At 47.3% G+C, this 27,362-nt stretch overlaps 1 protein-coding gene and 1 non-coding gene across 2 annotated transcripts; both read left to right on the top strand.

The window, feature by feature from the left end:
- Positions 1-110: 110 nt before the first annotated feature.
- RPL39 (ribosomal protein L39) lies at positions 111-5,321 on the top strand. The gene is made up of 3 exons (XM_054471791.1): positions 111-241; positions 1,810-1,913; positions 5,094-5,321. The coding sequence occupies exons 1-3, from the start codon at positions 239-241 to the stop codon at positions 5,140-5,142; spliced, it is 156 nt and encodes a 51-aa protein (XP_054327766.1). The 5' UTR covers positions 111-238; the 3' UTR covers positions 5,143-5,321.
- Positions 4,361-4,492, top strand: LOC129025543 (small nucleolar RNA SNORA69). The gene has a single exon (XR_008497291.1). It is a non-coding gene; the product is annotated as a small nucleolar RNA SNORA69 (small nucleolar RNA).
- Positions 5,322-27,362: the final 22,041 nt, after the last annotated feature.

The following is a 27,362-nucleotide window of genomic DNA, read 5'->3' as shown; positions in this document are numbered from 1 at the left end:
ACCCACTTACGGAAGCGAAGCAAAGCTAACTGCATTTGGCAGGAATCAGCGCGCTTTCCCACGGCGCCACGGGAGCGCACCGGTAGGCAGAAAAGGCACTAGAACAGGCGGTCGATGCACAGCGTCACCTCCTAAGCTCCGCCCATCAGAAGCGCCTTCTAAGCTCGTTCTTCCGCCAGCTTCCCCCCTCTTTTCCTTTCTCCGCCATCGTGGTGTGTTCTTGACTCCGTTTGTCGCCATGGTAAGTCCATCGGCCCCCATCGGCCCCGGGGAGGCTTCCCAAAACCCGAGGCCGCTGCCACGAAATGCCTGGGCCGCGCGGAGCGTCGAGGGACGGGAGCCTTTTAAAGGCTTTTTCAAGAAAAGATCCAGTTCGGCCACTGTTTTTCGTGGCCTGGAGGGAAGCTAGTGAGCCAGCGAGCAACCTGGAGAGGGACGGGCTGCGCTGCGGCCGCGGATTCAAGGGGGCTCTTTCTTTGCCCGGCCGCTGCCGAGTCGGGAAGGGATTCCGGTTTCCCTTCGCTTATAGCGAATCTGGTTCTGGAGGCGGGGGGTGGGAGGTGGCAGCCACCCCCGAAATCGTGGCCTGACTGTGGGCTGCGCGTGGCATGCGCAACGTGGAGGGTAATCAGGAGGGTAATGTGGGCTACTGGTTTTCGAAAAGGGTTTAGCTTGGTGTGGAGAAGCGAACCTCATTTTTAGATCCCAGGACTTTTGTTTAGAGGACGTTTATTCAGAGACTTGAGCGTCACCCCGTGGAAGCGCCTAGAACAAGGGGTGTTTTGTGAACCTGTGTGTCATTCTGGCCTTCTTAGTAAATGGCAGCAGCGAACCAGTCACTCTTTACTAGGAGATGTAAAATGTTGATTTCTAGATATGGAGGCGATAAGTACTGGTATTTTATTACTTGTCAAGTAATAGTTTATTACTTGACAAAATTTACAACTGCTACTGTGGATGGGGGGCGGGGTGTAATCTTTGCCTTCTTTGTATTGGCTCCCATTATTATGCAAGGGTATGTTCGTCCGGGTTGGCCAGGCATTAAACCTGCATCCGTGCCAATTTTGCAAGATTATTCTGTAGATTTGGGGGAGTATTGGGGTTGGCCTTAGATGAAAGCCAAAAGATGCAACTAGAAATTGAGACAGTCATCCTTGGAAAAGTGACATTTCATTTATTTTAAAACTTAAAAGTTTATTTTTTTAGCCAGTGACATTTAGCAGTAGGGATAGAGTTAGGATTAATACCGAAATGGTGAGTAGGTTAGATCTTCTGAATGTCAGGGATTTTCCCTAAGTCTTAATTACCCTCCCAATGACACTTGAAAAGTATGTACCCCTATTTTACAAAGTAGAGCACTGAGATTCGTTGACTTGCAAATGGTAGGTAGGTGGTTCTGTTTGACTCAAAGCTGTGTTCTTCCCAGGAAGCCAGATTACCTAGCCATTCCCAGTGTGGTCGTCTGAGTCCTTGGGGGATGGCAGGGTAAATTGAAAAGTAGCCTCTGGCTGTGGAGCAGAAAGGACCTGGGTTTGAATCCTGGTTCTGCACATTGATGCTCTGATTTTGTGCAAGTTTCTTAACCTCCTGTTCCACTTATTTTATTTGAACGATGGAAACTGTGGTATCTGCCCCCAGAGAAGTTGTGAGGGTCAGAGACTTGCTTGGCTTGATGGCTTAGCATTGAGAAGATTTTGGGGCTGGGGTATGTGTTAAGCACTCAAATGTTGGTTTGAAGGAGTTCTTGACTTTGAATCATTCGGGCAGGCTCTAATATCACTGTCTAAATTGATTGCATTTTCTTCCCAGTCTTCTCACAAGACTTTCAGGATTAAGCGATTCCTGGCCAAGAAACAAAAGCAAAATCGTCCCATTCCCCAGTGGATTCGGATGAAAACTGGAAATAAAATCAGGTAAGACCTCCATCATACTGCTTGTATTTTGCTAAATGTAAGAACCACTGTGCCTGGCCAGGGTTACTTTTTGAGTATAAATACATGATTAAAATTATATGCGATCCAATCCACGCTCTGACAGCATTCTCAAATTCCTTTTTAAAAACTTACTTCCTTTGTTTCTGCACTGCATCCAGCCCACATCTGAGCTTATGGGCAGATATTTCTCCAATCAATACTTGTTAATTTCCTGGTCATCTTCAGTCTGAGCTAGGTCATAAGGTGGAAGGCTGTCTTATACACATCCTGGTGGGGAAGACCCAGTCAGTATTTTTAGGCTTTTTGTTTTTGTTTTTGTTTGTTTTTTGTTTTTTGTTTTTTTTGAGATGGAGTCTCGCTCTGTTGCCCAGGCTGGAGTGCAGTGGCACAATCTCGGCTCACTGCAACCTCTGCCTCCCAGGTTCAAGTGATTCTTATGCCTCAGCCTTCAGAGTAGCTGGGACTACAGGCGTGCATCACCACGCCCAGCTAAGTTTTATATTTTTAGTAGAGATAGGATTTCACTACATTGGCCAGGCTGGTCTCAAACTCCTGAGCTCAAGTGATCTGCCCCTTTTGGGCTTCCCAAAGTGCCGGGATTACAGGCGTAAGCCATCGTGCCCGGCCTTTGTTTTTGTTTTTTGAGACAGGATCTTGTTCTGTTTTACATGCTGCGCTGACACTATCTCCCTGCAGCCTCTCCCTACCTACCAGGCTCAAGTGACCCTCCCACCTCATCTCTCTGAGTAGCTGGGACTACAGGCACACGCCACCACACCTGGCTAATTTTTAAATTTTTTGTAGAGATGGGAGTCTCTCTGTGTTGCCCAGGCTGGTCTTGAACTCCTGAGCTCAAGCAATCCTCCTGTCTCACCCTACCAAAGTGCAGAGATTACAGGCGTGAGCCATCACACCTAGCCCAGTCTTTTAGATGTTTCTCTTTTCTAAAAAGAGACTAGAAAAGATTGGAAAACTGTCCTCTACTGCAGAAGTAGTTGATCTCAAAGGAAAAACATTACTAGAATTGCTATGAAGGACCTCCAAGGTCATCTAGACTAACTCCAGGGAAAGCTAGGCCTGAAACTCAGTCTCCTGCATGGCTTTTTCAGCCCATCGCTCTTTGGACCTGATGGGCCTTGAGACAGGTTTTGAAGGGAGGAAAAATAAGCATCAAGAATTAGCGAGAGTTGCCCAAGGTTCAGCAGTCGCTCTCTCACCCAGGCTGAGTGCAGTGGTGCAACCCTCCCACCGCAGCCTCCTCCTGAGTAGCTGGGACTACAGGCGTTCACCACCGTGCCTGGCTAATTTGTGTACCTGTTGCAGAGATGGGGTTTCGCCATGTTGCCCAGGCTAGTCAAAGCACTTTCTCTTTTTTTCTTTTGAGACGGAGTTTTGCGCTCATTGCCTAGGCTGGAGTGCAATGGTGTGATCTTGGCTCACGGCAACCTCTGCCTCCCGAGTTCAAGCGATTCTCCTGCCTCAGCCTCCCAAGTAGCTGGGATTACAGGTGCCTGCCACCACACCCGGCTAATTTTTGTATTTTTAGTAGAGACGGGGTTTCACCATCTTGGCCAGGCTGGTCTTGAACTCCTGACCTCGTGATCCACCCGCCTCAGCCTCCCAACATGCTGGGATTACAGGCATGAGCCACCGTGCCCAGCCAGAACTTGATTCGACTTGTATGGCAAAGCTAGTGGGATTGGTTTGCTAAGAAGACTTCAAAGTGTGGCTTCTTAGGGCTAAAGTTGAGGGCCTATTTCCTTGGTTCATTTAGCTAGTTAGATGTGAAAATTGCCACCCATTGTAATGTTATGGGCTAGTTAATTGCTTACCATTTGTTCACTGGATACTAGACACTGTCCTTCATTATTTGATACATCTACTTGAACATGGGTTTCTCTGTGTCCTGCCTGATGGTGGGACCTGCTTATGAAGAAAGAAGAGTGAAAGAAGTATATATAAACCAGGCACAGTGCTTCATACCTATAATCCCAGCACTTTGGGAGCAGGCGGATTGCTTGAGGCCAGGAATTTGAGACCAGCCTGGGCAACATAGGGAGACCACCCCCATCCGTCTCTACCAAAAAAATTAATTAGCTGGACTTGGTGGCACGTGCTTGTAGTCCTAACTATTTAGCAGGTGAAGTGGGAGGATCACTTGAGCCCAGGAGTTCACAGGCTGCAGTGAGCTGTGATCCGGCCACTGCATTGTAGCCTGGGCAACAGTGTGACCCTGTCGCAAAAAAAGAAAAATGTATGTAAAACTCAATGCCTAGTTCAATAAATAACCTGCTATTAAACTCTGTGGTCTCCCAGAATTGGGAAGGTATTTTGTACATAAGATTATATACCCTTGACCCAGATAATTGACCCAATGGAATGATTTTCATTGTCTTAGCTATCTTCCAGTGTTAAAAATGTTTTTGAAAGCAGGTTGCAATTACAGTGCTTCATTTTGTGGAAGTACTGCCATTATCCTGCTGAAAGAAAAGCCGTGTTAATTATTTTTGATTTTGCCTTTGTGAGGGTAAAATCATGACAGATTGACATGGACAGTTCTGGGATTGCTGTTTCCCTGCACTAGACGTGAATGGAGGAGTTGATCAATTGTAAAGATCATGCGAGGCCAGGTGCAGTGGCTCATGCCTGTAATCTCAACTCTTTGGGAGGACGAGGCGGGTGGATCTCGAAGTCAGGAGTTTGAGACCAGCCTGGCCAACATGGTGAAACCCCGCCTCTACTAAAAATACAAAAAGTAGCTGGGTGGTGTTGGGGGGAGCGGGCGACTGTCTCAAAAGAAATATCATGCGGGAGCTTTTATATGTTTGTGACCCATTATGAGGGGGTTCGGAGTATGTCTGTGTACCTCCAGGTCCATTGAATCAAAAGTGGGTGCAAGTACACTTGGAGAGAGTGGGCTTCGCCACTACTCTGATCCCAGTTAAGATCCTAGCCTTGAAATTATTTTGAGAGGATAAAACTTGACTTGGCTAGTTTTTAAACACATAGAGAATCATTTTTTTTACTCTCCAGAAAGAACTCCAAACTTGTTAAAGGAGAGAAAAGCAGTATTTTGTGGTACCTAAAAGGTTATGTGAATGGGAACAGCTGCATTGCTGTCGGACTGCCTTTGTAACTTGACATTTTTTTTCTGTGTAGGTACAACTCCAAAAGGAGACATTGGAGAAGAACCAAGCTGGGTCTGTAAGGAATTGCACATGAGATGGCACACATATTTATGCTGTCTGAAGGTCACGATCATGTTACCATATCAAGCTGAAAATGTCACCACTATCTGGAGATTTCGACGTGTTTCCTCTCTGAATCTCTTATGAACACGTTGGTTGGCTGGGTTCAGTAATAAATATGTGAGGCCTTTCGTTTTAATTGCTGTTGTATTGTGGTTTGTCAAGTACTGAATTCTCCCTTCCCTGCCAAACCTAATAACAACACTATCCAGTAGAACTTTCTGCAATGATAGAAATGTTCTCTGGCTACCATGTGCTTGAAGTGTGTTTAGTGTAAAGGACTGATTCTGTAAATTTTATTTTATTTTATTTTTTATGTATTTATTTATTTTGAGACGGAGTCTGGCTCTGTTGCCCAGGCTGGAGTGCAGTGGTGCGATCTTGGCTCACTGCAACCTCCGCCTCCCAGGTTCAAGCAATTCTCTTGCCTCAGCCTCCTGAGTAGCTGGGATTACAGGCGCCCCCCACCACACCCAGCTAATTTTTGTATTTTTAGTAGAGACAGGGTTTCATCATGTTGGCCAGGCTGGTCTCAAACTCCTGACCTTGAGATCCACCCACCTCGGCCTCCCCAAAGTGTTGGGATTACAGACATGAGCCACCACGCCCAGCCTCACATGATTTTTACAATCAATCAACTCCCCCATTCACGTCTAGTGCAGGGAAACAGCAGTCCCAGAATTTTATTTTTAGTAGAGACGGGGTTTCACCATGTTGGCCAGGCCGGTCTGGACCTCCTGACCTCAGGTGATACACCGCCTCAGCCTCCCAAAGTGCTGGGATTACAGGCCTGAGCCACCGCGTCCAGCCATCTGCTGCCTGTTTTTGTACAGTCTGTGAACTATATGGTTCCTACATTTTTAAATAGTTGAGAGAATATTTTATGCCATCTGAAAATTGAAATACAAATTTCTGTCCATATAAAATGTTCTTGTTTCACAGCCATATGCATAACTTACGTATTATGTATATAAATGCACCCTTGTGCACAGAGATAATGTGGGCTGCAAAGCCTAAAATATTTACTACTTTGCTCTATGGAAAAAGATTGCCAACCCCTGTTCCTGGATTCAAGAGAGTTCACTTGTTTAAAAAAAATCTAGGTTAATTGTTGACATTGTAACAGGTAATGCCATTGCCTGACTTACTGAAGAGCTACAGCTGAGTGAATGTGCACGGTGGAAATCTTGTGGATTTGAGCTTTTACCGGGTTAGTGCAGCTTCTTCGGTACCCCTTGCAGTTTCCCTGGCTGACGAATCACCAGGGAATTATGTTTAACATCTCAAAGAACCAGTAGCAACTTCATATTTAGAGAGATGCGTTAACAAATTATTGGCCACCTTTGTGTCAGGCACTGTTCTAGGTACTTGGGATTCATTGGTAGATAGACAAATTATGTGGCATGTTAAGTGGTAACAACGAATAGGCCAATATACAAGCCTTAGAAGATATTTTCTGTAGAAAACATGAGAGGGAACAAAGCTCCCCCAAATACCAGTGGAATTAGGATTGAAACTGTGGCAACAAGGGAAAGAACAGGGTTTGGCTGTAACTCCCTGTCCAGTCGATAGGGGGCCTGTGCTGCCTGGACATAGCTGAGAAGGCAGGTGGCAGGAGATGTGGGCTGCTGCATAAAGTGTGCAAGTGGTAATAGTGGGATTGCACAGCAAAGGGGTCCCTGCCTTACAACCACACTAGGAGGTTCAGATGAAAGCAGTTCCGGCCGGGCACGGTGGCTCACACCTGTGATCCCAGCACTTTGGGAGGCCGAGGCAGCTGGATCACCTGAGGTCAGGAGTTCAAGACCAGCCTCGCCAACGTGGTAAAGCCTCGTCTCTACTAAAAGTACAAAAATTAGCCGGGCATGGTGGCGCGCGCCTGCAGTCCCAGCTACTCAGGAGGCTGAGGCAGGAGAATTGCTCAGACCCAGGAGGCAGAGGTTGCAGTGAGCTGAGATCGCCCCACTGCACTCTAGCCTGGGCAACGACAAGACTCTTGTCTCAAAAAAAAAAAAAAAAAAAAAAAGCAATTCCTAAGAGCATGGCGCTCACCAGAAGTGTGAAGAGTGAGCTCCAGAATACCAAGGAACTTAGGAGCTTTAAAGGGATCTTTGGAACCTGTCTCCTGAACCCCTAGACTGCAAATATTTTTTTTCTTTTTTCTTTTTCTTTTCTTTTTTTTTTTTTTTTTTTTTTTTGAGACGGAGTCTCGCTCTGTTGCCCAGGGCTCGCTGCTACCTCTGCCTCCCAGGTTCAGGCAATTCTCCTGCTTCAGCCTCCCAGTAGTTGGGATTACAGGCGCCTACCACCATGCCCTGCTAATTTTTGTATTTTTTTTTTTTAGTAGAGATGGGGTTTCACCATGTTGGTCAGGCTGGTCTCGAACTCCTGACCTCAGATAATCCACCCACCTTGGCCTCCCAAAGTGCTGGGATTACAAGTGTGAGCCACTGTCCCCGGCCTGACTGCAAATATTTTTTCTTACTGCATCAGTGATGCCTTCATATTCAAAGAAAGCTGCCACTGTGAACAGCAGTTGGTAAACATTAACATACTTAAAAATGTTACTCAAGGCTGAGTGCAGTGGCTCGCCTGTAATCCCAGCACTTTGAGGGGCCTAGGCAGGTGGATCGCTTGAGCCCAGGTGTTTGAGACCAGCCTGCACAATATGGCAAAACAAAAAATTGGCCAGGGTGGAGTGCACCTGTAGTCCTAGCTACCTGGGAGGCTGAAGTGGGAGGATCACCTGAGCCTGGAAGGTCGAGGCTACAGTGAGCCGTGATCACACCACTGCACTCCAGCCTGGGTGACAGAGTGAGACCCTGTCTCAAAAAATGATACTCAAGTCCAAAGGAGAGGGACTTGATAAAATTAACTGACAGTCACAAGACGGGGACATTTCTAACCATTTCAGAGCATTAGAAAGCAGTCTTCTGCTTCAGATTAGGTTGGATGTTTGCTAACAGAGCCCAAGGAGGTTAAGTGACAAGGCCAAGATCTAATTAATGGCATAGCCAGCTTTCTCTACAGACCTCGAATAGTTGGGATTACAGGCGCCCAAGCATTGCACCTGTAATCCCAACTACTCGGAAGGTAGGATTAGGATTTGGAGAAAGGGAAAATGACATGGACACAGGGTTAGCCGTGTGTGAGGGGTTTATTTGGAGCCTGGGAGTTGAAAGCTGTGGGGTCTGGATCCAGTGGCCCCTCGCTATCTTGTACAATTGCCAGTACCTGTTCCCCCATCTATGAAGGGAGTTGGGTTAGATCAGTGCATCTTGAAGGAAGGAATGGGAACTTGCGATGTATTTTAAGATTTTAAAAAGGTACTGAAATAGTAAAGAAGGGAAGCATTAGATGACAGGTTTGGAAAGACAGGAAGTCACGCTTGTGGTGACACTGCCCATCCCTTGACCTACTGAGAGGCAGGCAGCAGACTGGTGGTTGAGTTTGCTGCTGTCTGTGTATCACCAGACTATAGTCCGGATTCATTAAACCCTGCTCCCGGGCCGGGCATGGTGGCTCATGCCTGTAATCCCAGCAGTTTGGGAGGCCGAGGCAGGTGGATCATTTGAGGTCAGGAGTTCGAGACCAGCCTGACCAACATGGTGAAACCCTGTCTCTACTAAAAATACAAAAATTAGCCGGGCATGGTGGCACATGCCTGTGGTCCCAGCTACTTGGGAGGCTGAAGCAGGAGAATCGCATGATCCCGAGAGATGGAGGCTGCAGTGAGCCGAGATCGTGCCATTGCGCTCCAGCCTGGGCCACAGAGTAAGACCCCATCTCAAAACTAAACAAAACAAAACCCTGCTGTCCACCAGTCACCAGTTGTAAGCCCTCAGCATCCTCATCTGCAAAATGGGGCCTCCCTCAGAAGGTTGTGAGGATGAAATTTAATAATGCACCAAAGCACTTGGTTCAGTTGCCTGACTAGGAAAAGGAGATGAGGTAGGGAGTGAGCAGGAAGAACGTTTTGGTGTCAGTCCCCAGCACAGATGCACCATATGTTGGCACAGGGAGAGGGAGGTTGTGATGGGAGGCTGAGATAAAGTCAGGCCGAGCTGCCATAGAGTTGGTGCTCAACATAAGCTGCTAGATTGATGCCAGTTCTCTTCCAACTCCAGGGTTTTAATTTGGAGGGACAGAGTAACCCGTCAAGGCCTTGCAGGCAAGCCTAGGGTTGCATCCCAGCTTCATCACTGAACCAACTGTGAGACCTTGCTCTCTTAGAAGACTTATATCCAGAGTCATACCTGACTACCTCACGTTTGTAAGGATTGAATGATGTCTGTAAAGGATTAGTTCCAGGAGTGTATTTTCAAGGTAACTTCAGTCTATGCTCCCAGGTAAAAAGGTTTTGTTTTTGTTTTTGTTTTTGTTTTTTGGGACGGAGTCTCGCTCTGTTGCCAGGCTGCAGTGCAGTGGCGCGATGTCGGCTCACTGCAATCTCCGCCTCCCGGGTTCGAGTGGTTCCTCTGCCTCAGCCTCCCGAGTAGCTGAGACTACAGGCACGCACCACCACACTTGGCTAATTTTTTTGTATTTTAGTAGAGACGGGGTTTCACCATGTTGGCCAGGATGGTCTTGGACTCCTAACCTCGCGATCTGCCCATCTCAGCCTCCCAAAGTGCTGAGATTACAGGCGTGAGCCACTGTGCAGAGCCTTGTTTGTTTTTTGTTTTTTTTTTGAGACAGAGTTTTGCTCTTGTTGCCCAGGCTGCAGTGCAATGGCGCAATCTCGGCTTACTGCAACCTCCACCTCCCGGATTCAAGCGATTCTCCTGCCTCAGCCTCCCAAGTAGCTGGGATTACAGACCTGCACTACCATGCCCAGCTAATTGTATTTTTGGTAGAGACAGGGTTTCACTATGTTGGCCAGGCTGGCCTAGAACTCCTGACCTCAGGTGATCCACCCGCCTCGGCCTCCCAAAGTGCTGGAATTACAGGCGTGAGCCACCATGCCTGGCCGTAAAAAGTTTTTAAAAAGAGAAAAGGATCAATTCCACTAGATATTCTTCCATTTTACAAGTAAGAAAAAGGTAAGCTGGACGCGGTGGCTCACGCCTGTAATCCCAGCACTTTGGGTGGCCAAGGCGGGTGGATTGCTTGAGCTCAAAAGTTCAAGACCAGCCTGGGCAACATGGTGAAACCCCGTCTCTACCTCAAATACATAAACTTAGCTTGGCGTGACGGTGCACACCTGTGGTCCCAGCTACTTGGGGGGCTGAGGAGGGGAGGATCACTTGAACCCATGAGGTAGAGGTTGCAGTGAGCCCAGCTTGCACCACTGCACTCCAGCCTGGATGACAGAGTGAGACCCTGTCTCAAAAACAAAACGAAACAAAACAAAACAAAGAAAGTACCACCTCCCATTCCCTTGTCCTGGAATGTTCTACCTCTTCATTTGGTTAACATCCATTCATCCTTCAGGTCTCAACCTGCTTGTCACTTCCACAGGGAGACCTTCCCTGACTTCCCCCTCTCTTCTTCCAGTCCAGTTAGGTTCTTCTGCTTACTACCTCTTAAATTACCCTGTAGTTTTCCTTCACAACTGTAACTATAAGGTTACATATGTGGTCAATTAATTGATGTCTGCCTCCTTTGCTAGATTGTGAGCTCCACAAGGATAGATCCAGAAGGGTATGTCTTGCTCGCTGCACTTTGCTTTCAACAAACGCAGCTGGCATGAAGGAGGTTCAATAAATGCGTTTGTTGGCTGGGCGCAGTGGCTTATGTCTGTAATCCCAACACTTTGGGAGGCCAAGGCAGGCAGATCACGAGGTCAAGAGATCAAGACCAACCTGGCCAACATGGCGAAACCCTGTCTCTACTAAAAATACAAAAAAAATTAGCTGGACGTGGTGGTGTGCGCCTGTAATCCCAGCTGCTCGGGAGGCTGAGGCAGGAGAATCACTTGAACCAGGGAGTCGGAGGTTGCAGTGAGCCGAGATTGCACCACTGGACTCCAGCCTGGGCAGCAGAGCGCGACTCTGTCTCAAAAAAAAAAAAAAAATGCATTTGTTGAATGACCAAATGAGAGTGAATGAATGAATGAATGAACGAATGAAAGAATGAATAGAGGGGAAGATGGACTTGCAAGTGAGCAACATCAGTATAAAATGTGTGCTTTGGGCATGGTGGCTTACACCTGTGATTCCAGCACTTTGAGAGGCTGAGGTGGGAGGATCGCTTGAGCCCAGGAGTTGGAGACCAGCCTGGGCAACACAGTGAGACCCCATCTCTAAAAAAATAAGTTATCCAAGTGTGGTGGTGCACAACTGTGACCCCAGCTACTCTGGAGGCTGAAGTGAGAGAATTGCTTGAGCCTGGGAGATCGAGGCTGCACTGAGCCATTTTTGTGCCACTGCACTCCAGCCTGGGTGACAGAGTGAGACCCTGTTTCAGAAAAGACCTCACTGGGGTTCACAAGAAAGGAGACAAGGGGTGCACATGTGTGTGTGTGTGCATGCACAGTGGGTAGGTACCTGGAGTTTAAGGCACTAGGGAAAGGATATAGAGAATCAGGTGGGGCAGATCATGAAAGCTCAGGTATCCTGGGAGTTGGGAGTGATTCTGTTCTTCAGGGCTTCAGACTAGGAAGCTAGTCGTTGCCTCTCTTCCTCCTCCTCCACACTGCTGAGCCAGCCCCGGCACTTGAAATATGATCACTGACAAAGCCACTTGGGGCTGCAGGTCCAAAGCTGCTGATAGGGACATGGCAGAAGCACCAAGCCAGGACTTGGCTCTCAGCCCTGACTCTAAACAAAAATGTGTTCTTCTGATCAATTTGAATAACTCAGATTCCAGCAGAACTGATAATATAGATAGTTTTGAGATGTTTCATAAAGATGAAAATAGATACATATAATAGTAGCAGTGAGGGAAATGATAGTAAAACGCCAAAAAAGCAAACACCAGCAGCATAAGCCAGACCAGAGCCATTTTCTGGAGGAAGGAAAGAAAAAGAGAAAGTTTAAAAGTTAATCCTCCCGCTGGGCACAGTGGCTAATGCCAGTAATCCCAGCACTTTGGGAGACCAAGGCGGGTGGATCACGAGGTCAGGAGTTCAAGACCAGCCTGGCCAACATAGTGAAACCCCGTCTCTACTAAAAATACAAAAAATATTAGCCAGGCGTGGTGGCGGGCACCTATAGGCCCAGCTACTTGAGATGCTGAGGCAGGAGAATCACTTGAACCCAGAAAGCAGAGGTCGCAGTGAGCCGAGATTGTGCCACCGCACTCCAGCCTGGGTGACAGAGTTAAACTCCGTTAAAAAAAAAAAAAATGTTAATCCCCCACCACACCTCCCCCAACTCCCATTATTATCAATATTGGAATTATAGACTATTTTCTTTTTTTTTTTTTTTGAGACAGAGTCTTGCTGTGTCACCCAGGTTGGAGTGCAGTGGCACAATCTCAGTTCACTGCGACCTCCGCCTCCCAGATTCAAGCGATTCTCCTGCCTCAGCTTCCCAAGTAACTGGGATTACAGGCTGGCACCACCACACTCGGCCAATTTTTGTATTTGTAATAGAGACGGGGTTTCGCCATGTTGGCCAAGCTGGTCTCGAACTCCTGACCTCAGGTGATTCACCCCACCTCAGCCTCCCAAAGTGCTAGAATTACAGGCATGAGCCACCGTGCCCGGCCGCCTGGCTATATTTTTAATGTTTTTGAAATACAACATTCATAAAGAAGAGTGCATTTTTTTTTTTGACAGAGTCTTGCTCTGTCACCCAGGCTGGAGTGCAGTGGCACGATCTCGGCTCACCGCAGCCTCTGCCTCCCAGGTTCAAGCGATTCTCCTGCCTCAGCCGCCCGAGTAGCTGGGATTACAGGCACCCACCACCACGCCTGGCTAATTTTTGTATTTTTAGTAGAGACGGGGTTTCACCATGTTGGCCAGGCTGATCTCAAACTCCTGACCTCAGGTTATCCAACTGCCTTGGCCTCCCAAAGTGCTGAGATTACAGGCATGAGCCACCGCGCCCGGCAGAAGAGAGCACTTACACGCGTAGATAGCTTGATGAATTTTCACAGGGTGAATCCATTCGTGTCACCAGCACCCAAATCAAGAAACAAAACATGATCAGCATCCTAGATGCTCCTCCTTGAGCTCCCTTTAGTCACTGTCACCCCCCAAGTGTAACCACTGTCCTAGCATCTAACAGCATACATTAGTTTTGCCTGTTTTTGTGTTATTTATGAATGGAATAATGAACTTTGCACTTTTATGTCTTGCTTCTTTTGCTCACTATCACATAAGATTGATCCATATTGTTGCATGCAATTGTAGATAATTCTGTATCATGTTCCAGTGTGTGAATACCCCCTGATTTATTTCCCCACTTTCCTGTTGACAGGCATTTGGACAATTTCCAGTTTGGGGCCTTTATGAATAGTACTGCTATGAACATTTGTGTACATATCTTTTGTCCAATGTGTGTACACGTTTCATTGCAGGTGATTTGGTTTTCATTTTATGCTTCTCAGGATATATAAACATAACGAAAATGTATCTCATAGTGAGATGAAAGGTAATTAAAATGTCCACAATGAGCATGTATTTACAATCAGATGAGATTAGGCAAATTCAGGGTGGCATGGCCACAGACTGTACTTATAATCAGAAAAAGATTTTTTTAAGAACAGGAAAATCAGTGGGAGTTGAACAATGAGAACACATGGACACAGGGAGGGGAACATCACACACTGGGGCCTGTCGGGGGGTGGGGGGGCAAGGGCAGGGATAGCATTAGGAGAAATACCTAATGTAGATGATGGGTTGATGGGTGCAGCAAACCACCATGGCACATGTATACCTATGTAACAAACCTGCACGTTCTGCACATGTACCCCAGAACTTAAAGTATAATTATAAAAAAGAACAGGAAAATTAAACTTAACTTTCAGGGTTAGAGCACAGCCATTCACAACTGTCTTTTTCTTTTTTTGAGATAGATCTTGCTCTGTCACCCAGGCTGAAGTGACGTGGCGAGATTTCAGTTCACTGCAGCCTTGACCTCCTGGGCTCAAGCGATCCTCCCACCTCAGCCTCCCAAGTATCTGGGACCACAGGTGCATGCTGCCACGCCCAGCTAATTTTTGTATTTTTAGTAGAGACAGAGTTTCACCATGTTGGCCAGACTGGTCTCAAACTCCTGGCCTCAAATGATCTACCCACCTCAGCCTCCCAAAGTGCTGGGATTACAGGCGTGAGCCATTGTGCCCAGCCATCTTTTTTTTTTTTTAAAAAAAGAGGGTAATTGAACACAAACCTTCAAAGATGTCTCATGAAATCCAAGGGCAGGAGGCAGCCAGGCTTCCAGAAGAACCAGAACCAGGGCCTTGAAAGCCACTGAGAAGTCAGGCAGGCTGCTCTCACTCTCTGGGCCTCAGTCTTCTACTCAGCTTCTTTCTGTGTGTCTGTCTCACTCTTGTTCTTGGCAGACCTGCCTCCTCTGCTTCTCTGAACACAAGGCAAAAAATGGCCTCCTCTCTGTCCTCAGGTCAGGCCACCAGTGGAAATGGATGGGAATCGCTGAATCCCAACAGCAAGATCATGAGAGGGAGAGGCCAGTGGCTCAACTTGGGTCATGAGTCCAGTCAAGAGTCAGTAACTATGGACCAGGCGCGGTGGCTCACACCTGTAATCCCAGCACTTTGGGAGGCCGAGACGGGTGGATCACCTGAGGTCAGGAGTTCAAGACCAGCCCGGCCAACAAGGTGAAACCCAGTCTCTACTAAAAATACAAAAATTAGCCAGGCATGGTGGTGTGCGCCTGTAGTCCCAGCTATTGGGGAGGCTGAGGTGGGAGAATCGCTTGAACCCAGGAGGTGGAGGTTGCAGTGAGCCAAGATCGTGCAGCTGCACTCCAGCCTGGGCAACAAAGGGAGACTCCATCTCAACAAAAAAAGAGTCAATAACTATGGCTGAGAGGACAGGGTTATGCATAGGCTTGACTGCCCTGTGGGTGGGCTGGTGCCCAGAGAAAGCAGTATGGGCTTAGCAGATATCCCCAAGAGCATCTACTCCAAGGGAACTCTGAACGAGAGACCTGTCTGTGTACTAGTCCTGGTGGCGTTGCCTCAAGTAATCCCTTACCTCTCTAGGATTTTGTCTTCATCTGTTTGCTCCTGTTCTCTTGGTGCTTCCTACAGTCCTTTATGTTGATTTTTGTTTAAGTTTGCTTTTCTGTGGGTAAATTTTCAGGGGCTCCCAAGGATACTAAGACCTGGGAAAGATGTCATATCAAACAAACAAAGGATAATTTCGAAAGAAATTCGACAAGCTTATGAATTGTGGGATTTGAAAAAAGACATACCCTTTTGACTCAAGACCAAATTCTTGGGTTTGGGCTGCAGGCCAGTTAGCAGTCCAAGCTGGAATAAAACATTACCTCTCTCCGGAAACTCGGGATAAGATGTTACCTCTTTCTGGAGACTCAGGATGACTCCCACTTTCTTATCTGAAGCCGCTAGTTTCAGAGGAAGTCTTTGTAACTGCCTTATGCGTTACGGCCTGGCACCTGTCTCTGAGTGTTCTCTGAGATACATATTCCAAACAGCACAGGGTAGAGGCAACTTTTTCTATTGTTAATAATTCATTACCACAGTTATGATTTAAAATATTTAAAAATAGGCCAAGCGCGGTGGCTCACGCCTGTAATCCCAGCACTTTGGGAAGCTGAGGCGGGCAGATCACAAGGTCAAGAGATCGAGACTATTCTGGCCAACATGGCAAAACCCTGTCTCTACTAAAAATACAAAAATTAGCCGGGCATGGTGGCACACACCTGTAGTCCCAGCTACTCGGGAGGCTGAGGCAGGAGAATTGCTTGAATCCGGGAGGCAGAGGTTGCAGTGAGCTGAGGTCCGTGCCACTGCACTCCAGCCTGCCAACAGAGCAAGACTCCGTCTCAAAATAAATAAATAAATTAAATTAAATTAAATTAAATATTTAAAAATAAAGTAACCATAGGAAAACTGGGTGCAGGCTATACAGGAACTCTCTAATATTCTTGCAACTTTTCTGTAAATCTAAAACTATTCTAAAATATAACTTTATGACTTTATTTTAAAATAAAATAAGGGCAGGTAGAGGGACTTACACATGTAATTCCAGCACTTTGGAAGACCGAGGCAGGAGGATCACTTGAGCCCACCAGGAGCTTGAGACCAGCCTGGGAAACATAGTGAGACCCCATCTCTACAAAAAAAATCCTTTTAATGAGCCAGGTGTGGTGTCACACACCTGTAGTCCTTCTACTTGGGAGGCTGAGGTGGGAGGATCGCCTGAGCCCAGGAGTTTGAAGCTGCAATGAGCTAGGTTTGTGCCACTGCACTCCAGCCTGGGTGACAGAGTGAGACCCTGTCTCAAAATAAATGAAATGAATATTCATTTATGAAAATAACCAGGCAAACACCTACACCTGAAGTGAAATTGATGAAATATGCATTTTAAAGTGTGGCACTCAAGAAGGCATGCTGATGGTAGAGTGAGTTCCTGGTTTATTTACAAATCACCAAAAGTGGATGAACTCCACTGATGATGTCTGCATCATAAACACTTACCTTAAGTTGTGTCTACATAGGTCAATTCCGCATAGATTGATAGAGAAAATGTCCTATTCATAGGATGTCTTGTCTTAGCAAAACACTTCGTGTAGGTGCTTTGGTTAACTGCATGGGGACAGCAGAGTGACATGGAACGCTCACAAAGCTATGGAGCTGGCCGGGCCTGAGTTCACATCAAATACATACCTCTCACTTAGTAGTTGTGCGACTTTATTTTCATTTATTTATTTATTTATTTTGAGACGGAGTTTCACTCTTATTGGCCAGGCTGGAGTGCAATGGCGCGATCTCAGCTCACCCCGCAACCTCCGCCTCCCGGGTTCAAGCGATTCTCCTGCCTCAGCCTCATGAATAGCTGGGATTACAGGCATGCGCCACCACACCTGGCTAATTTTGTATTTTTAGTAGAGATGGGGTTTCTCCATGTTGGTCAGGCTGGTCTCAAACTCCCAACCTCTGGTGATCCGCCTGCCTCGGCCTCCCAAAGCGTTGGGATTACAGGTGTGAGCCACTGCGCCCAGCCTAGGCGACTTTAGAGGAGTTACTTAACCTCCCTGAGCATGAGTAAAATGGGGTAAATATTGTGCCATAACTTGCTTTGGCAATTAAATGAGATGGTGTGTTAAAATTGCCTGGCCTACTGTATAATAGCAATCTTTAAGAGTGTCTGGTATAGACCCAGCACAGTGGCTGATGCCTGTAATCCCAGCACCTCGGGAGGCCAAGATGAGAGAATCGCTTGAGCCCAGGAGTTCGAGACCAGCCTGGGCAACACAGCGAGACCCCCAATCTGTATTTAAAAAATATATATATATAAAATAGAAAAAAAAAGAGTTTCTGATATAAACCTAAAACTGATATTTGTTTCTTCCCTCCCTGCCTCCTTTCCTTCCTTCCTTCCTTCCTTCTCTTCCTCTCTCTCTCCCTCGTTTTTTACTCTTGACATATTTGGGGAGGGAGTAGATAGTTTCTGTTCCGGCTGGCAGTTAACAGAAAGTTCACACTGGTGTAGATATGTAGGCCCAAACTGAAAACTGAAAATGGATGAATAATAAATACATTGCTGTAAGACTCCCTGAAGTACAAGTCTCGAGCCCAGCACTATTCTTAGGAAAGGGTGAAGGGTTCCAAGAAGACGAGGATGTTCATCTCTTAATAGGAGAATTCAAGAATAAATTTCATTCATTTAACACATATTTACAGAACACCTACATGTGCCAAACAGTGCACTGGCTGCTGGGGATGCAGTGGTGAATAGGTTAGGCATGGACCCTCCCCTTAGGATCTCACAATCTATTCCAGTGGCCACAACACACACACACACACACACACACACACACACACAATCCTGCAATCCTGCAAGTTTCTTGATTTCATACTTACTTGTGTGCAATGCATACTTATGTTTTTATTTTATCCCATTTCATTGAAAAAACGGATTTCATGCCCTACTAATAGGTTGCTTGTGTAGTTTGAAAGGCATGGATCTAGTCAAGGAGATAAATACATAGACAATTATCATACATTGTTATAAGCACAATGATAGAGAAGTATTCACAGAGGCCAAGGAAAATATTCTGAACTTACATATTTTAAATAAAAAAGGTCTGATAAGGCTGATGCCAAAACAATGTATGTCCATAGTGTGAAGTGCATATTTATATTTTATTTTATTAATTAATTAATTTATTTATTTATTTTTGAGACAGAGTCTCACTCTATTGCCCAGGCAGGAGTGCAATGGTGAGATCTCAGCTCACTGCAACCTCTGCCTCCCGGGTTCAAGTGATTCTCGTGCCTCAGCCTCCCAAGTAGCTAGGACTACAGGCGTGTGCCACCACACCCTGCTAATTTTTGTATTTTTAGTAGAGACAGGGTTTTACCATGTTGTCCAGGCTGGTTTTGAACTCCTAACCTCAAGTGATCCGCCCGCCTCGGCCTCCCAAAGTGCTGGGATTACAGGCATGAGCCACCGCGCCCGGCCACATTTATGTATTTTTATCACCAAAGTGACATTCATATGCTTGCAATATGCATACATATATATTTAATATGTAATTTGGGAATCACAGAATGATGACACTTTATACAAACAGAACTTTGTGCTTCAAAAGACAGCATTTCACTGGCATTTTGAAGAATGCTAGAGATAGTATATGTTCCTGTTATCTATTGCTGTGTAACAAACTATCCCAAAACCTAGTGGCATTTTGTTTCCATTCCTGGGTCAGGAAGTTGGGAAGACCTTGGCTGGTTGCTTTTTTTCTGATCTAGTGGGGGTAGCCGGGGCTGGAGGATTCACTTCCAAGATGCCTTTTCCACTCACATGCTGGGTGCGTTAGTGCTCCTTGGCCTTCCTCTCCCTCTCCTTACGTGGCATCTCATCCTACAGGGCCGCTTCATGTGGCTTGGCCTTCTCACGGCATGATGCGCTTGGGGTAGATGACTGCTTATGTGGTGACTGGCCTGATTATGTGTTCCAAGAGACAAGAACTGGAAGCTGCCAGTCTCTTAAGACCTGGGCCCTAAAACTGGCACCGGGACCAGCTTCCTGGGGGTGGTCGTGCAGTTGCACAGGGCTCTGTGCTTAGCTTAATGCTCTGATTTTGCTATCTTGAAATTCCTTTTTTTTTTTTTTTTGAGATGGAGCCTCATTGTGTTGCCCAGGCTGGAGAGCTATGGCGTGATCTCGGCTCACTGCAACCTCCGCCTCCTGGGTTCAAGCGATTCTCCTGCCTCAGCCTCCCGAGTAGCTGGGATTATAGATGCATACCACCATGTCCGGCTAATTTTGTGTATTTTTAGTAGAGACAGGGTTTCACCATGTTGGCCAGACTGGTCTCAAACTCCTGACCTCAAGTGATCCACCCGCCTCGGCCTCCCAAAGTGCTGGGATTACAAGCGTGAGCCGCCACGCCCAGTCTTTCTTGAAATTCTTAATTTCTTAAAAGGAGTCTCACATTTTCAGTTTGGGCTCCACAAATTACGTAGCTGGTCCCACCCAGACTGGGTTATCCCTTTTCCTGTATTTTCTTGGTCTAAGCAGTTCCAGAACCCATCCAGATTCAAGGGAAAGTGTGACAGAGGCCACCTCTCAATGGGAAGAGTATCAAAGGACTTGTGGTCATCTTTAATCCATCACAGCATGGTATGGGATAGGAGAAAGAGCACTGGAATCAAGAAATCTGATGCTTAATCCCAGTTTTACAGTTACAACTAGTCTGCCACTAACAAGCCACCGCAGCTTTGGGGACCTGTTTTCTTCCATTTGAAATGAGGAAATTGGACTTGATCGCTAACCTCTAAAATCATGAACCTATAATGCCACATTTGTAACTGTCTAATGTACATCTAACATGGTGTTCGTTAGAAAAACTGTTTCCAGGCCGGGCACGGTGGCTCAGGCCTGTAATCTCAGCACTTTGGGAGACTGAGGCGGGTGGATCGCTTGAGGTCAGGAGTCGGAGACCAGTCTGGTCAACATGGTGAAACCCCATCTCTACTAAAATTATAAAACTTAGCCAGGCATGGTGGCAGGCACCTGTAATCCCAGCTACTTGGGAGGCTGAGGCAAGAGAATCGCTTCAACCCAGGAAATAGAGGTTGCAGTGAGCTGAGATCACAACACCGCACTCCAGCCTGGTGACAAAGTGAAACTCTGTTTCAAAAAACAAAAGGAAAGAAAAAAGAAAAATTGTTTCCACAGGGCTCTCCAAAGGAAGAAGGGCATGGGAACTGAAGGCAAATGAATACAAAAAACACAACTATTAGTTAAATCAGAAAGCCTGCGGAGCTAAATTCAAGGTCAGCTGCCTCCAACTCCCACTTGTTCATTCTCAAACACCCGTTTCAGACTATGAGGCAGATACATAGTGTTGTATCTGTGCTGGGTGCTGGGCTGCAGCAGTGAACCACATCCACAGGCCCACATCTTCTTGGACTCCCAGCCTACACGGAGGCAGACGACAGTGCAGACACAGCTCCTAGTACAGAGTGCCGCGGCAAGGAAGGCACTAGGGCCTTGGGAAACTGTCCCGAACACGGGAGGGACTGAGGAAGAGCAAACTGAGCCCTGGAGGCCCACGAGGAGTTAGGTTTTGTGGCTGAGGTTGCCGGGTGGAATGTTCATGTCCTATGCAGAGGAAACAGACTGTGAAAAGGCCCAGTCAAGAGAAAGCTGGGAGATCGGGAACTGAAAGTTACTGCATGGCAGGAGTGTAGAAAGGGGATGTATTCATGGGTGAGGAAAGAGGATGCGAACAGGAAGTAGTGATGAGGAATGAGGCTGGAGAGGTAAGCAGACACCAGATCTCGAGGAGCCTCTAGGTCTTAACTGAGAGCTTCAATTCTATCCTGAGGCCAAGAGAAACATTAAAGAGTTCAAAAGTAGACAGTGGCCTATCAGGTTTGAGTTTAAGAAATCATCGAGGTTAGTAGGCTGGGCGTGGTGGATCATGCCAGTAATCCCAGTACTTTGGGAGGCTGAGGCAGGCAGATCACCTGAGGTCAGGAGTTCAAGACCAGCCTGGCCAACATGGTGAAACCCCGTCTCTACTAAAAACACAAAAATTAGCTGGGCTTGGTGGCACATGCCCGTAATCCCAGCTATTCAGGAGGCTGAGGCAAGAGAATCACTTGAACCTGGGAAGCGGAGGTTGCAGTGAGCCAAGATCCTGCCACTGCACTGCAGCCTGGGTGACAGAGAAATACTCTGTCTCAAAAAAAAAAAAAAAAAAAAAAAAAGAAAGAAAAAGAAAAGAAAAGAAAGAAAGAAAGAAAAAGAAGAGAAAAAACAGAATGTATTCAACTTCCTGCAACCAAACCTATGAACTCACCTGTATGTGCGCCTTCTTTTTCCTCCTGCACTCCTGTTATAATAATAACAGCTACCATTTATGCAATGTTCCTATGTGCATTATCTCCTTTAATCATCAGCCCAAATTTATGAGGCAGGTACTTATAATTCCTTTTTTTTTTTTTCCTTGAGACAGAGTCTCGCTCTGTCACCCAGGCTGGAGTGCAGTGGTGCGATCTCAGCTCACAGTAACCTCTGCCTCCTGGGTTCAAGCAATTCTCTGCCTCAGCCTCCTGAGTAGCTGGGATTACAGGCACCTGCCACCATGCCTGGCTTTTTTTTTTTTTTTTTTTGAGACGGAGTCTCGCTGTCGCCCAGGCTGGAGTACAGTGGCGCGATCTTGGCTCACTGCAAGCTCTGCCTCCCAGGTTCACACCATTCTCCTGCCTCAGCCTCCTGGTAGCTGGGACTACAGGCGCCCACCACCTCGCCTGGCTAATTTTTTGTATTTTCAGTAGAGACGGGGTTTCACCGTGTTAACCAGGATGGTCTCGATCTCCTGACCTCGTGATCTGCCCGCCTCAGCCTCCGAAAGTGCTGGGATTACAGGTGTGAGCCACCGCGCCCGGCCAATTTTTGTATTTTTAGTAGAGATGGGGTTTCACCATCTTGGCCAGGCTGGTCTTGAACTCCTGACCTTGTGATCCACCCGCCTTGGCCTCCCAAAGTGCTGGGATTACAGGCATGAGCCACCAGTCCTGGCCAATTCCATTGTTTTGTAGTCAAGGAAAGTAAGACTCAGGGAGACTTGCCCAGGGTCTCACAGCTAGAAGGTGGTAGAACTAAGCTCTAATCAGACTGTCTGACTCCAGAGTCTCCTCCTCTGTAAGACAAATTCCTAGTCCTATGCTCTGCCTTATCCTTCCCACCTCTGGGGAGCTTTGATCCATTGACTATTCGAGTTGACTCCTCTGTCTTCCTACTTCTCCTTCTCTTTTGAGTCCTTTGTGTCATTACACAAACAAGCTGTGACTCCCAAGCCAAAATAAAACCCCTCTCCTGGCGGGGCGTGGTGGCTCACGCCTGTAATCCCACTACTTTGGGAGGCCAAGGCGGGCAAATCACGAGGTCAGGAGTTTGAGACCAGCCTGGCCAACATGGTGAAACCCCGTCTCTACTAAAAATACAAAAATTAGCTGGGCGTGGTGGTGGTCATCTGTAATCCCAGCTACTCAGGAGACTGAGGCAGGAGAATCGCTTGAACCCAGGAGGGGGAGGTTGCAGTGAGCTGAGCTCACGCCACTGCACTCCATCCTAGGTGACAGTGCAAGACTCTGTCTCAAAAAAAAAAAAAAAAAAAAAAAAAACCCTCCCGTAACCCCACAGCTACCTCCAGTTCTCTCTTGATTTGTTTATCCACATATCCAACTGTCTATTGAATCTCTTCACCTTGATGTCATATAGCCAATCTCAATCTTAATGTATCCAAAACAAGTTTTGATCCCCTTCCCCTACCCACCAAAAAAACCTATTCTTCTCATGGCCCTTCTGTCTCAGTAAATGACACCACCATCCACCCTGTTGCTCAAGTCAGAAACCTGAGCATCATCCTTGCCACCTCTGTCTTCCTCCTCCCCTACATTCAGTCAATCACAAGTCTTGTTGATTCTATGAAATCTCTCTTATCTGTCCATCTGACTCTACAGACCATAGCCTCTTACCAGTCCCTCTAATCCTAGCCTACTCCTCTCCATCCCGAATCAGTGGGTTCTCAGCAGCAGTCCACATGCCAACGTCGATGCTTTCTTTTCTTTTCTTTTTTTTTTTTTTGAGACAGAGTCTCACTCTGTCACCCAGGCTGTAGTGTAGTGGCACGATCATGGCTCACTGCAGCCTCGACTTCCCAGGCTCAGGTGATCCTCCCACCTCAGCCTCCCAAGTGGCTGGGACTACTGGCACAGCCTGTGCCACCATGCCCAGCTAATTGTTTTCTATTTTGTAGAGATGGGGTTTTGCCATGTTGCCCATGCTGATTGTGAACTCCTGGGCTCAAGTGATCCACCCGCCTCGATTCTGTAATCTGTGGGATTACAGAATCCTAGCACTTTGGGAGGCTGAGACAGGCAGATCGCCTGAGGTTGGGAGTTCAAGACCAACCTGGCCAGCATGGTGAAACCCCGTCTCTACTAAAAATACAAAAAAATTAGCCGGGCGGGGTGGCAGGTGCTTTTAATCCCAGCTACTTGGGAGGCTGAGGCAGGAGAACTGCTTGAACCCGGGAAGCGGAGGTTGCAGTGAGCCGAGATCGCGCCATTGCACTCCAGCCTGAGCGACAGAGCAAGATTCCGTCTCAAGGAAAAAAAAAAAGATGCCTAGGGCCTCATGAGTGAGTGTAATGGGTAGAGTGTTAACCTAGCCTGAGCGGCAGGAAAGACATCCCCAAGGAGGTAACATTTAATCTGACACCTGAAATGAAGGATGAGTGGGTGAATGATGAGTGGGTCAGGTGAAGTCAGGGGCAAGGGAGAGAGTAAAGTGTTTCTGGAGAGTGAACAGCATGCAGAAACCCCAGAGTTGAGAAGAACATGGCTCTTCGAAGGATCAGCAAGGAGGACTGAGTGGCTGGAGCAGAGTGAGGGAGGGTAAGTGGGGAAGGGATAAAACAACTTTGGGAGAGGCAGGGTGCAGTGGCTCATGCCTGTAATCCTAACACTTTGGGAAGTTGAGGAGGGTGGGCCACTTGAGCCCAGGAGTTGGAGACCAGCCTGGGCAACAGGGTGAAACCCCGTCTCTACAAACAATACAAAAAGCTAGCCTGGTGTGGTGGCGTGCACCTATAGTCCCAGCTACTCGGGAGGCTGAGGTGGGAGGATCGCTTGAACACGGGAGGTCGAGGCTGCAGTGAGCTGTAATCACACCACTGCACTCCAGCCTGGGTGACAGAGTGAGCATCTGTCTAAAACAAAACAAAACAAAACAAAACAAACAACAACAACAACGAACAGGACTTTGGGAGAGAATGTAGAGTGAAGAGAAAAGCTTCCAGAACTTCATCCTGGTAAACCCCAGCTATTAAAGCCATAGGAGGTTATGGAAGACTAGACAAGAGTTTCAAACAGGAGGAAGTAGCCAACATTGTTCAGTGCTGCCAAGAAGTGAACCAAGATAAGGACTTGGATTTGGCAGATGGGAGGTGCAAAGGCATGAATATATGTGTCCCTCCGAAATGTGTATGTTGTAGGCCGGGCACGGTGGCTCACACCTCTAATCCCAGAATTTTGGGAGGCTGAGGTGGGCAGATCACTTGAGTCCAGAAGTTGGAGACCAGCCTGGCCAGCATGGTGGAACCCCATCTCTGCTAAAAATACAAAAATTAGCTGGGCGTGGTGGCTACTTGGGAGACTGAGGCAGGAGAATTGCTTGAACCTGGGAGGCAGAGGTTGCAGTAAGCTGAGATCGCGCCACTGCACTCCACCCTGGGCGACACAGTGAGATTCTATCTCAAAAAAAAAAAAAAAAAAAATGTGTATATTGGAACTTAATCCCCAAGGTGACAATATTAAGAGGAGGGATCTTTGGGGAGGTGATTAAGTCATGAGGCTCTGCCCTCATGAGTGGGATTAATGCCCTTATAAAAGAGGCAGCCGGGCTCAGTGGCTCACGCCTGTAATCCCAGCACTTTGGGAGGCCGAGGTGGGCGAATCATGAGGTCAGGAGTTCGAGACCGGCCTTGCCAACAAGGCCGACGTCTCTACTAAAAATACAAAAAATTAGCTGGGCATGGTGGCAGGTGCCTGTAATGCTAGCTACTCGGGAGGCTGAGGCAGGAGAATTGCTTGAACCCAGGAGGCGGAGGTTGCAGTGAGCCAAGATCGTCACGCCACTGCACTCCAGCCTGGGCAACAGTGACAGACTTCGTCTCAAAAATAAATAAATACATAAATAAGGCTTCAGAGAGCTGCCTGGCCCTTCCATCTCTTCCACCATGTGAGGACACAAAGGTGCCATAAATGAGGAACAACCTCTCACCAGACACCAAACCTGCCTTGATTTGGGACTTCCCTGCCTACAGAACAGTGAGCAACAAATTTCTGCTCTTTATAAATTACCCAGTCTAAGGTATTTTTTTTTTTTTGAGACGGAGCCTTGCTCTGTCGCCCAGGCTGGAGTGCAGTGGCACGATCTCGGCTCACTGCAAGCTCCGCCTCCCAAGTTCACGCCATTCTCCTGCCTCAGCCTCCAGTCTAAGGTATTTTGTTATAGCAACAAGAATGGACTAAGACAGGAGGTCATCATGGGGGACCTTTTGTTTTTTTTTTTTTCTTTTGGCTCACTGCAACCTGCACCTCCCGGGTTCAAGCAATTCTCATGCCTCTGCCTCCTGAGTAGCTGGGATCACAGGTATGTACCACCATGCCTGGTTATTAGTAGAGACGGGGTTTCGCCATGTTGGCCAGGTTGGTCTCGAACTCCTGACCTCAGGTGATCCCCCTGCCTTGACCTCCCAAAGTCCTGGAATTACAGGTGTGAGCCACCACACCCTTTCTGGAAGCAATTGCTCTGGGATGATGGAGGCAGGAGCCGGAATGCAGAAAGTTAAGGACTGAGGAAGAGGTAAGGAAATGGAGATGATGAGGTAAGGAGACCTCTCAGCAGGCAGGCTTTACTATGAAGAGAAGAGAGGCACAAGTTTGAGCCGGAAGGCTAGGGAAGACTTGAGCTTTTTTGTCACCCAAAGTGACACTCCTATTAATGACTTACTAAATGTCTGTTGTACATAGACACATAGAGGGGAACAACACACACTGGGGCCTATCAGAGAGTGGAGGGTGGGAGGAGGGAGAGGATCAAGAAAAATAAATAATGGGGGCCGGGTGCAGTGGTTCACGCCTGTAATCCCAGCACTTTGGGAGGCCGAGACAGGGAGATCACCAGAGGTCAGGAGTTCGAGACCAGCCTGGCCAACATGGTGAAACCCTGTCTCCACTAAAAACACAAAAATTAGCCGGGCGGGGCATAGTTCCAGCTACTCGGGAGGCTGAGGCAGGAGAATCACTTGAACCTGGGAGGCGGAGGTTGCAGGTGAGCTGAAATTGAGCCACTGCACTCCCGCCTGGGTGACAGAGCAAGACTCTGTCTCTAAATAAATAAATAATGGGTACTAGGCTTAATACCTGGGTGATGAAATAATCTGTACAACAAACCCCCATGATACATGTTTACCTATATAACAAACCCACACATGTACACCTGAACTTAAAATAGGCCAGGCGCAGTGGCTCACGCCTGTAATCCCAGCACTTTCAGAGGCCGAGGCAGGTGGATCATGAGGTCAAGAGATCGAGAACATCCTGGCCAACATGGTGAAACCCATCTCTACTAAAAATACGAAAATTAGCTGGGCGTGGTGGTGCACGCCTGTAGTCCCAAGTGTCCAGAATGTATTCCTTCCAGTGGGTTATTGGTCTCACTGACTTCAAGAATGAAGCTGCAGACCCTTGCGGTGAGTGTTACAGCTCTTGAAGATGGTGTGTCTCGGAGTTTGTTCCTTCAGATGTTCAGATGTGTCCAGAGTTTCTTCCTTCCAGTGGGTTCGTGGTCTCGCTGACTTCAGGAATGAAGCCGCAGACGCTTGCAGTGAGTGTTACAGCTCATAAAGGTAGAGCAGCAGCAAGATTTATTGTGAAGAGCAAAAGAACAAAGCTCCCACAGCATGCAAAGGGACCCAAGCAGGTTGCTGCTGGTGGCTCGGGTGGCCAGCTTTTATTCCCTTATGGGGCCCCGCCCACATCCTGCTGATTGGTC

This window comes from Pongo pygmaeus, chromosome X (assembly GCF_028885625.2).
Source record: "Pongo pygmaeus isolate AG05252 chromosome X, NHGRI_mPonPyg2-v2.0_pri, whole genome shotgun sequence".
Lineage (NCBI taxonomy): Eukaryota > Metazoa > Chordata > Mammalia > Primates > Hominidae > Pongo > Pongo pygmaeus.
This window is presented reverse-complemented; position numbering and strand designations above follow the sequence as displayed.

Bases quoted from the DNA above. Each gene is read 5' to 3' on its own strand.
- RPL39 (XM_054471791.1), top strand. The intron at 1,914-5,093 runs GTAAGACCTCCA...TTTTCTGTGTAG, and splicing joins AAAACTGGAAATAAAATCAG to GTACAACTCCAAAAGGAGAC.